This window comes from Cephus cinctus, unplaced genomic scaffold (genome assembly GCF_000341935.2).
Source record: "Cephus cinctus unplaced genomic scaffold, Ccin1 Ccin1_scaffold0238, whole genome shotgun sequence".
Lineage (NCBI taxonomy): Eukaryota > Metazoa > Arthropoda > Insecta > Hymenoptera > Cephidae > Cephus > Cephus cinctus.
The window spans coordinates 144516-156468 of NW_014332954.1; the positions used below are offsets into that span (position 1 = coordinate 144516).

The 11953-nt window shown below is 41.9% G+C and overlaps 1 protein-coding gene across 4 annotated transcripts in view; it reads left to right on the top strand.

The window, feature by feature from the left end:
* The window catches only part of LOC107265731 (protein trachealess), a 114780-nt gene that overhangs the window by 30012 nt on the left and 72815 nt on the right, over window positions 1-11953 (top strand). Inside the window, exons 3-4 of one of the 4 annotated variants that reach the window (XM_015735481.2) lie at window positions 3770-3817; window positions 9322-9351. The exons of 1 other annotated variant lie outside the window; for it this stretch is intronic. In XM_015735481.2, coding sequence (XP_015590967.1) covers window positions 3770-3817; window positions 9322-9351 — 78 coding nt within the window. The remainder of the gene's footprint in view (window positions 1-3769; window positions 3818-9321; window positions 9352-11953) is intronic. 2 more of the 4 variants (XM_015735482.2, XM_025082976.1) reach the window with 2 other exon arrangements.

An 11953-nucleotide genomic window follows, 5' to 3' on the forward strand; every position in this document is an offset into this window, starting at 1 on the left:
GCTGCTGTGGCACCCTGTCCCTATCCTGATACACATCAGGATAACATGACCTCATAAACTGGTAATTAGTACGAATCAGCTATTAATCTAAGTGTCTTATTGCAACAAGTCCCTTCGAGAGAACTGTTTTATTTCCAAGTATCTTCCCATATATAGTACAGCAGAGACCGAAACATGGCGGCGATCTTTGCCCACTAAGATTGAGGCAACTCAGCCGCATTCAGGACACTGATAGTTCACTGTACTCTACGTACTTATTTTAAGTATCGAAGTGAAGTATTGATCTCTAAAGTTTCGGACAACGTCACTCGCTCACTGTTGCGTATGTTTATTTATGCGTCACTTTGTATTTTTGTTCGTAATTATTGTTATTATTAGTCGTCTATAGAATTTACTTGGATCATTAATTAATTCCGTCCTGTTTCACCTGAATTTCAAGATAAACTTTTATATCCGATGTTACTGCTCTTGATTAAATTCAATAAGAATTTTCTTCCTCTCGATTGCACAGAATGTCACTGTAATTTCAATGAATTAGCTGAACTCTATGTAGTACACGTATGGTACATATTACATATATACATATATACTTGCTGTACACTTGTAGATTTAGTTCTGCCCTGTTTCAAACATTCTGCTTTTGTTCGACTTCTGATGGAATTGAAGAATAGAAATAATGTAGGAATTCTAAGAGAAGAAAAATAAAAGAGTATATGAGAGAGCGAGAAAGAGTGAAAGAGGGGTGGGGTGGGGGAAGGGGGAGAGGGGAACTAAGGGAGAGACAGAAAAGAGGAAAGACAAAGACGAAGATTCCAATTCCTTGATCGGCGTATATAAAGAAGTGCTAGAAAGATTCCAAGTATGGGGAATTTAGTTAGTTAAGAGAGTGAGTTGCAGAGAAAGAGAGAAAGAGAAAGAGTTTAAGAGAGATCAGCCGCAAACGAGCGGCAATGACTGTACTCTCGCCATCGCGTAAGAACTCGCTCGCTCAAAAGGTATAGTCAGTACCTTGGATGATGGTAGGATCGCAACTGGTAGTAATAGTGGCAATGGTATAGTAACAGTTATGCTAGTGGTAGTACTAGCACTCATGATGATGATCATCATCCGCACGTAGGGGCACAGTAGCTATATCGGTAGTCGTAGAAGTAGCAATGCTGGTACCAAGTATCAGTAGAAATGGTGGTTAATGCACCGGCCCAGAGGTACATACCTGCCAGTCGAGTTCCCAGTTAAGGCGTTACAAAATCTTGTGTAACTGGGGCTGTGGTTCACTTTTTCTTTCGACACAAAAGCCACGACCTTTTTCACGCTTACCATACTATAGAACACAGGCGGTCGAGAAAAAGAGGAGATTATACGCACCACCGGAAAATATTGTATGTATGGTTAAAAGAACAGCTAAATATTTTTCCCACTATTTTCAAGTTTTTCCTAGCTTGAAATTGGTTGATTAAATCAGCTGAATGATTTTTCGAGACTGGCAATTTTAGTTAAACTTATTTTGTACAATTATATTGTAGCTGTGTATAAGTTGTAACCCATTATTTTTTATTAATTGAAACTATTTTAAAGTACAAAGAGGGTGTGCAACCCCTCTACACGGAGAGAATTTTTAATTAAAAATTATCGTGCAACTCACGATAACCACGGGACATCATGGCATTTCATAACATATTACCTATACAGGGTTAGTCAGTAGAAACGCATCAGCAGAAGTTGGCCGCAAGTGACCGACACGGCAGTGTGGCCTCTTCAAAAAATGACATGCGACTGTGACCCATTCCCATAAGCACAAACTGACAGTTCGCATAGTAATAAGGTTATTGAAATATTTCAATAGTTAGGTTACTGAAATAATTAATTAATATTGTAATGACAAAATGTAATATCATTTAAGATTTATTTTTACAACAGATTGCAATTAAAATAATGTAAAGTTTAAAATATTCACAATTTTGATATTTCCAAGTATTTATCACAGCTGCAATTCTGCAATACAATGCTGCAATTAATTTAAAAATTAATTAATTGAAATGTTTTTATAGCAAAAAATCTGTTGTGAAAATAAATCTTAACTGATATTATATTTTGTCATTACAATATTAATTAATTATTTCAGTAACCTAACTATTGAAATATTTCAATAACCTTATCGCTATGCGAACTGTCAATTTGCGCTTATGGGAATCGGTCACAGTCACGTGTCATTTTTTGAAGAGGCCACACTGCCGTGTCGGTCACTTGCGGCCAACTTCTGCTGATGCGTTTCTACTGACTAACCCTGTATAGGTAATATGTTATGAAATGCCATGATGTCCCGTGGTTATCGTGAGTTGCACGATAATTTTTAATTAAAAATTCTCTCCGTGTAGAGGGGTTGCACACCCTCTTTGTACTTTAAAATAGTTTCAATTTAAGGAATAATTGACGAAAATATCCTAAAAAGTAAGCACGATACGTTAGCTTTTACTGAAGTGTACGATACAATTTTTGAAATTTGGAAATATGTAGTGTAAAAGTATAGCTTTACCTTATATATAGCTTTTACCTTGTTGAATTTAAAGTTATCTAATACAGCCGAATTATCTCGTGTGCTGCATTCAGTTTTACCGTGGAGTGCACTGCACTTTTCATACCTTTGAAGTCAACCAAAAAAACATTGACATTGTGAAACGCAGTAAAAATTGCAAGTAACGATTTTTTCCCGTGTGCATTGTAAAATTTATTCGTAGCTACTTAAAATGTCGTATGTTATAAGCAATGAGAAATGAAATGGTAACGACGTCCCACGGTTACTGGTTTCTACGGTATAGTTTATCGTGAATTTCATAGGAAAAATTAACAAAAATTCTCTCTGTGTAGAAAAAATGTATGAGTATCGTTCGTTGGATCAGAGAGAAAGCAGTAAGGCGCAGGTATCCTTCTTAAGATGTTTCGTAAAGGGATGTGGGATGCTCTGGTAGGTAGGGTAGGTGTGTACGGAAACTGCGATAGTACAGGAGATATCGGGGTTTATTGGCGTCGCGGGGCTTCGAGACGTCGGAAATGAAGATAAAGCATTCCCGGATCGCGGTTTATTCCGGCGTCGCGCCAAATCGTAGAGGGTAGTTTCGCTGTCTTGTAGTTCTTAGACATCTCTTCACTCTTACTCACGATCATTCTATTTCTCATCTCTCTCTCTCTCTCTCTCTCTCTCTCTCTCTCTCTCTCTCTCTCTCTCAGTTCTTCCCCGCACGAGTGAATAGTAGGGACGCGCGCAAGAGCATGAGAACATAGTGGGGATGATGTTACACCACGGGGGTGGAAAATTTACCCCAAACACGAGGGCCAGCACGCGACGCACCGAATCCCTTTGACACTTATCCACGCGCCTTCGTGCCGCGTGCACGTCTCGTGAATAAGAGGTCACGCGTATTCGTCCCTCTTGTGACATTTGACATGGTTTTCATATTCTTGTTTGTCAATTTCATTTTCGGGTATCAAAAAGTAAATAGTGAACAGACTCATTGGTGTCACGTTATTTTATGCAACGGATGCAATTGAATTTTTTTTTTTCAAAAAACCTCTTCCGAACAGTAATATACCAAGGACATTTTCTTGGCCGTGCACTATTGATTGAATAGAGAGAAAACTGTACTATGGACGTGCAGGCTTACGGGAGAATGTGGCAAAGCCCGAATATTTACTCCTCGTACAACGCCCACGCGTCCGCACTGATGCAACTACAGTCGAGCAATAACGAATTACATTCGTGGTTTCGTTCTAGGAAGCCGTCCATGGAGGACGTCGGGAATTCTACATCCGTCAACGCACGGTGAGTAAATTTAGCGAAAGAAAGAACAAGAAGTTCGATACGAACCGAAAAGGCCCCCAATTTCAAGATTGCAATACATTAGAGATAGTATAGTACTAGGGACACGTTGTGGCAATTTAAATTATAAAATATTTAATATATAAAAGAATTTTTTAGTTAAAATGATTCGATAACTTGGCAGTTTAATAGTACTAAAACTATGAAAACACTTCATTTTTGGTTCGAGGGACAAGAAGTAAAACAAAAAGGTTACTCTGTTCTGATTCCATTGGATTGATTAGATAGAGATCATTGTTGGGGCCGGAAGGGGGGGGGAGGGTAGAAAGGTGATGGGTAGATAAATATCGTAAAAAAATACTGTAAGGAGTAAGAGAGGGAAGACCACCTAGCGTCGTCGTAACAATTGAACCCTTAATAGAATCACATTTATTCTTATTACCGGACGAGGTCAGCCAAGCAGAGCCTCGGGACCCCTGACACTCTTTATGCGTGTTTGTATAGGCACTGTGTTTTTATACACGAAATATTTCCTCTGTTCCTTTTTGCATTAACCATAGGAAGTACAGGTATATACACGCATAAGGCCCCGGGAATTTTTCTGGTTAATCTAATTTGTCTATTTCTCCGTTTTTTAATACTTTTTTATTGTGTTTCTTCTTTTTTCTTTACTCTTGATTTTGTCCTTTTTCAATCCCACTGAACTCGGACCCTTTTCTTTTGGGATCCCGACGCCGGCCCATATTAACGGGCCTCTCGCAGCACAACACGCAGCCGACTCGTCGCGCGAGTCTTTTTGGCCAGATGAGAATAAGAAAGTGGAGAGAACTCGTGCGCCGATACGAATTACAAATAAGATATGGCCGAGTGGCGTGACGGCATTATATAAAGCGACAATACACATCGGGCCCCGGACCGATGTCTTAATTATCGAGTATTTAGAAGCGAGAAATTTCCAGATGCGGAATGAGCGCCCAAGAGCGAAGGAGAGAGCAAGGATCGATACGGGACGCGTAATGGGCCTCATTTCCCACTTTGGCTTCTGCTACCAGATTGGGACTTATTTTTACGAATTTTTGTTTGGGTTATCTTCGCTGCTACCGTTTCTTTCTTCTTTTACCTTGTTCTCCAATATCACTTTTTTTCTCTCTCTTTCTTTACTCTGTCTCTCTCTTTCTTTACTCTCATTCCGCGTTACCCTCTACTATGTCTTGGCCTTGACAAAAAGCATTGCCGGCCATTGCTGGGTCCGCTCGTTAAGGTATGCTAATTTGATACGAATTAAACCATTATCTTCACCGTGTCTCCAGAAGTAAAGGAATTTAAATTTCAAGTCGCAGAGGGATGCGCGAATAGGTAATTGATGTCCTCCTCGCTTTTGGGCCCGGCAGTGTCCTCCACGGGTGTAGGTACTATTGGGAAATGGTCTCATGACAAAAGGATTTACAGGTCAGTTCACTTTAATTCCTACGGTTGGGGAGAGTAGGGAGCTCAACGGAATGGGACTCATTCGCTCATTCATTCCTTCATCTAGTCTCGTTAGCCACCTCGTACCGTCCAATCTAAACCGACTGCTATCGTCATGTCAACGGATGACCTAATCGCTTCCTTTCATAAAAAAAAAAAGATAAAATTCAAGAAAATCATTATCAATCATTTCTCGCGCCTCGTTACACCGGCAATAAGATCCTTCAAATATTATCCCTCTGCATTATATCCATAATCTCCAGAATTGCGTACTTCATCGTTTTATCCTATGTTGTATATTGATGTAGGCGTAACTTTCGCACTTGCGGAGTCCCTCGTTCGTTCGCCGAAAGCGGGAAGATCGGCGACCTGGTGAACATCGTCACGGTCCTTGGGCTGTGAGGCCCACGCACGGTAGTGACTAATTAACGAGTCGCGCGTGATCTCGTTAACGAGCCGCTACGTAAGCGTAAGCGTAACCGTAAACGCACTGCAGTACGCGGCTCGTGTTACTATTGGTGGTTAGAGGACGCGGAGAAGGTGTAAGTGGGGAGGATTTTAAAGAAGCAGACTAACCCGGGTGCGGGCATTATAGACCTATTTCAGGTAATAGACTCATTAACCAAATGAAACGCACCTGCTCCCGAATAGCCGCACTAACAATACCCTCACCATCTGAACTTTGACTCTCTCAAAAAGAAAAGAAAAGTCGAATCCCGGCATCAAGTAGAAGTAATTAAAAAATGAATAGTAACACAGTTCCCGTATAAATACATTTACTTCAAGGTAAAAAAAATGAAGAACGAATTGACCCGGGTCCAATGACTCAAGCCGGTAGCCAGTGACGGACGACAACACCTCTGGGCCCCACTGTACTATTACTCCATGCTCGGGGCCCTCTGGGCAGCCTCTCACCACTATTAATATTAATGCATTCCGCCGCTGGCGCATTGTGCAGCGTCGACAGCCCGGGAACTGCAGTCAGGAACAGCATTCTGGGTCCGTATTCACTCCTGAGAGCAATAGCGTATCCTCTGTTGGCGTCGGCACTTCTCTCAGGGTCTCCTAAATACACTCCGGGAGACGTGCGTACGTCCACCCAATTGTCCCGCAGGATTCCACTGAATATTCAACTGGTCCGTTACGATAAATAAAAGTTTTTCGTGTAAAAAGCGAAACAATGACCAATGGAAATTTTTCCACTTGCGGAGACGGACTCAGTGACAATCGGTAAAATCCATGAACTGAGGGAACGGACCGAGAATAAGGGACTGACGATATACCTATATTATGTATGTATGTATATACGTGTGTATATGTATACAGTATACTCTGTAGTGTGTATGTAGTATATATATGTAGTATATATGTGTGTAGAGAGAGAGAGAGAGAGAGAGAGAGAGAGAGAGAGAGAGAGAGAGAGAGAGAGAAAGAGAGAACTCATGTATACTAACTGGAGAGACTTTAATGGACGAGACTCCATTGTCATGAGATTTCCATCCTGTGGCTTCTATGCCTACCATAACCAATCCCTTGTTAGTACCGGGACGATGATACATACCTTGGAATTGTAAGGTACCGCGGTCGTTACACCTTCAGCTAGTTATACCTTAACGTATTTAAGGGCTTTGGTAAGTTTAGCACCTTCGGTATCTTCACGCTTAACTTGCATTGTTCCTATTATTCTGTGCTTGGAACACTCGCGTTTCTTATATATTCTGAATATTCTCTAGAGTGTCTCTATGTAGGTTATAGGTTCATGGTCGGTTATAAAGTTAATTTTCAAGGTAATAGATAAGGACACCTGGTAGATAGAAAAGTTGGGTTGTACTCGCAGGGCAATGTCCAATGGCGGATTTCGAAGAGTAGCATATCTTCCAGTGGCCATAAGTATAGCCACGGGGCGCCTTTGGCTCACCACAAATCTCAACCAGTGCTTGTGGTATGTACCGGGTTTAATATAAAGAAAGGATTAAATGGATATTCAGATATAATATCTGCCGTAGTGAATTATCACGTCGTACGTTTAAAAGTAGCGGGTTGCGCGCGCGCGCCAGCGTTCAAATGTGAATTATCATTCCGAGTGATTTAATGGCGGAATCGTGGCGGCACTTTCTAGGCGGTTTCTTTTAGGAAACTAGTTTGTTCCTTTGTCATTCGGTGAGAGGTAGAATAAGTCCCAAATTGTTTGTCGACTCTCTATATTTTCTGGAGGTCTGTCGGAAACGCTCCTGTACGTGATGGGGTGCGTTTAGGTTCGTGTTGCTAGTTTCTGTCTAACCTCAAATTTATCCGACTTCGTGAACCCCCATGGAATCCTAATGGCTACTGGTACCGTGGACGATATGACGTCAGGGATACGTGGGATTCCCGAGGATTCCCAGCTGGGTCACGTGCAGCTAAGGACGTGAGTCTCTCTTTCCTCTTCCTCTTGCGGCAGCAGCTACCAAACTTGCGTTCCTGATGGAAAGTCAAGCGGACCAAAACAGCCTCAAACCGGTCACTGTGCCGCCGTGCTTACGACTTTTCCATCTAGTTGGACTTCCGGTCACGTGGTACCGCCACAACTGGTGGATCACGTTCACACAATGCTTCGAGATTGTAACCTTTCATCGCGGCTTTTTGATAACCTTAATTTTATATCGTGAATTAGGTGCAGGTACTGAACGGCGCTATACGTGTATTAGCAGTTTAAATGCACCAGCCGAAATTGGCTTTTTCATACCAATCAAGTGGGTCGATGAAGCTCAGTAGATTCCTTTAAGCTGACCAGTTTTGTGGAATGTATGTAAGTTGTTTGCGAATAGTTAAAAATTGTTTTGATCTAAAAGCGAAGGGATACGGAAAAATTGGAATTGATATCTAGGTGGCTATGGGCATTGTCGAAAACGTCTGAACGGCCATTATTGTTCGTGAATATTTCTGAAAGCGTAAGTTTTATCTTCTTGCCCGAAATACTCGAGCCTGTCGAATTCCATGTGATGAACGGCTTGGGGGGGAGTGGTTCGAAAAAGGGCCCACGGGCCGACGTCTCTCGAGATAATGTTAAAGGTGGACTTGAGGCCCTTTTTGCGCGTCGGCATGATCGAGATACCGCGGTCAGAAAAGTTCCGTAACGCAAAACCCAACGATGCCCAGCGCAAAGGGGCATTTTCATTAGTCGTGCGGGGCCCGGCGATCGGTAGATATTTGATTCGGTTTTTATCGGGTACGACCGGCATTCCGTAACCGGGGGCCACTGAACGCCTTTGGAAAAACGGCCTGAGTTTCAATGGGCCCAAGACTGGCAGAGGGATACTTTGTGCTTCCGCGCACAGAGCATGCATGTACAATAGAATGATACCTAACAGACTCCAAATCTATGGCTCTGTTTGCAAAGTTATTATAACATAATAAATATATAATTCAACTGCAGTACTTACAGATTATTCAACTTCCGTTCTTGCTTTTTTTTTCAATCTTTACCTATGGGTTCGAGTCGTGCGCATATCTCAAGTCCCGGCGTTATCTAATCCGCACATGCAATTACGTCGTAAGATTGCTTATTAAGGCTTTGGAAAAGTTGATTCGGCGAGCGTAATATGGGGCCCAAAGGAATTAGCCCTACCTCTACCGGCGATCATTATATCCGTATAATGCCATAACTATAACCATACATGTAGGTAGATGATACCCACCTCCTTTCTCCATTGGGCCCCCTTTTCTCTACCGTAACTACTATGCCTGAAGATTTCTATAGCGAACAGTATTTTATGGCAGGTATCTACCGGATTTATATTAGGTAATAAAATAAAAAAAATTCATTATAGATATAGGTATATATGTGGTATCATAGGTAGATATTGGTTAATTCACGGATAGGTGGATTGTCAAAATTGAAAAACTTGTCCTGATCCTCTTATCCATAGAGGGAACGACAAAATACAACTACAGTAAGTGACACGATTCGAGGATCTTGATGATCCACTGACCCCGTGAAGTCATCAAGCCCAATCCCAGGACTCTTGTCGCTTACGCAAGGCTCTCTTTATGTGTTGCAGATATGAGGAGCGACACTACGCTTTCGAAAGGTAACGGAGCTCGTTTTACCTTCCTTTATTGTACTTTTCTACTTTCTTCCTGCCATTACTATTTTTTTTTGCATTTTCTTCACCGTAAACACATGGGACCTACATTGATATATGTATGTATATTTTTTTTTGTTATTCTATATATGACTGCGTGAAGACTATTTTTGACCTGCATGTACGGTCGTCAGTTGATAGCATAGTCGAACAACATTTCGTTTTCTTCTCCATTTTCAAATACTTTTGAAATAACGAAAAAGTCTTAAATCAAAATAATGATGAAGACGTGGAAAAAAGGTAAAAAAACGTAAATTCTCATAAAGCCGAATGAGAGGCTGAACGCTAATTGCACCAATCGCATCCTTTTAATTAGAATTCAAACGAAGTTGATTAGTTAGTGAGTCAAGCTCATGGACAATCGAACAAGACAAACGCCAAATTCGAATTGGATATGAGACTCAGAAGGGAATCAGTAGACACGTGAATTTGATCCTTATGGGTCCGTGAAGATATAGGGCCCAGAAGTAGGTAGTGTGGGGGCGGGGAAAGAGTAGTAATTATTGCCCCCCGGGACAATTAACTTTTTTTAATGCCCCATTGGTGGGCCTGCAGGCTAATACTCTATGATTTGCCATATCGCCAAAAATAACAGTCCGAACGAGTAATTGGGGGTGGATTATGATTTGAGAGGGTGGTTCTGTGAGCGGGCTGGTAGTATATTGTATATGAGATGTCGATAAATGTAAGGCCCCATAATAATTCTATTAAAAATGTAAATTTATCCGCTGCTCGCGCGGTATCGACAAATATAATCGTCGCCCCACTATCCTAATTATCCTAATTTTCTTCATGAGACCAAGGTTCCTTTTATCCATAAAGCTCCAGAGCACTATCATAACCGCCAACAATCATCTCATAACTTTTCTGGCGAATAAAGCGTTTCGCGAGCTCCTCCCTTACCGCGTACTGGCCAAGATGAAAAAACAGAAAAAAGAGTTAAATAAAAAACTTAAAAAATATGAAACTCGATATTATGCACCATATGAGAATGTTGAATACATCCAAGTACGATGAACGAACTGCTAATAATTGTACGTTGTTTGCTCGCTTCAAAATCTCCATAATGCATGAAGATTATTAAGCGAAAGAGAAAAAGGAGAGCAAGGTAAAGTAAGAGACACAGAGAAAAAAAGAAAGAGGGGGAGAGAGAGAGAGAGAGAGAGAGCGAGAGCAATGTAAGAAGAAAGGAAGAGAAGTATGTTGAGAAGAAAGGAGGCAAAAGGTAAAGAAAGCGCGTATTTTAATAACAAGGCCATTTCCGAATGACGGCCTATCGTCCTATAAATATTAATCGTCATCTTAAAATGCGATTATGGTAAAGCAGTAAGTGCAGTAAGTGCAGTGCTACACGGCCACTCGCATGCACATAAGTTACAGTATGCACTACAATTCCCAGTATGCACACGCTGCAATGTCTACGCATCTCTAACACGTCTCCAGTTTTCTAAGGAACGTCGCGCGCGTGAGTCCTGTCGTTGTATTATAATGCGCCCGAACGAATGCTTTTGTTTTCCAAATGAGTTATCCTCGCGGGGACTGAGGCCCATTCGCCGAGTGTTACATATGTATATACCTACAGTGTAAGTAACAGAGATGGAGGAGAGAGAGGGAGAGAGAGAGAGAGAGAGAGAGAGAGAGAGAGAGAGAGAGAAAAGGAGAGAGACCGTCTTTCAGACTACTCGCAGACTGAGTTCAAGAACCCGAAGAACCTCAAGAGACGGAAGACTCGATGGTCTGACGGGCAAGTGAGACTTGAGAATGAAGTCTTTCACACTTTTCTGCAAGTCCTTGCCATAAGTGTTTATATCGAGTCGAGTGCGCGTGCATATGCACATATGAAGTCTTGAAATTCTTTGGAATTTCAGGACCACATTATTAAGAGTACCCGTCGCGATACAACAATCCTTTGGGGACAATTCCATCAGTTTGATAAGGGGCCCTTCCTTAAGGCGCATTTTAAATCGTGAAAGAATCCCATAGCCTCGAACCCCATAAAGGAATTCCGCTCGTACCTATCTCCCTGCATTCTATCCCACGCACCCGATTTCATGAGAATTTGATCTTCGATTCTCCATCCCCCTTTGCTGATTCTCAGCCACCCTTGCTTCTACCTAACCTCCTTCTTACCACCCTACCCGAGTCCTTGCAGTAACTTGCACCCCCCGGCTATTATCAGACTCGTAGACTTCCTCGACCTCGTCCTCGTGCCATTTGCCGTGAGTCCTTTTAGCCCTTCCGCACCCTTAAGTCACGAGTAAAAGGATCACAGAGGGCGGCGGGTCTAGCGGGGTGCCGTCTCTACGCCGGAAAGATCGTTTTAGGAAGGAAGTTTCTTCTTCTTATGTAGGGGGCCAGGGGCGGATTACAAGTTTGTTTTTTCTTTCCCATGGGGTTGCGCTGGGAAACCTTCGAAAGACAACCCTTCCTCTTGGGGTGGTTTATTTTACAATATCGATTATAACGCTGTAGTTCTCTTTCTTATTTGATTTCTTTGTTTGTTTTAAGGGCTGTTGAACGCTGAGCCTGTTTGATGGGTGGGCTGGGG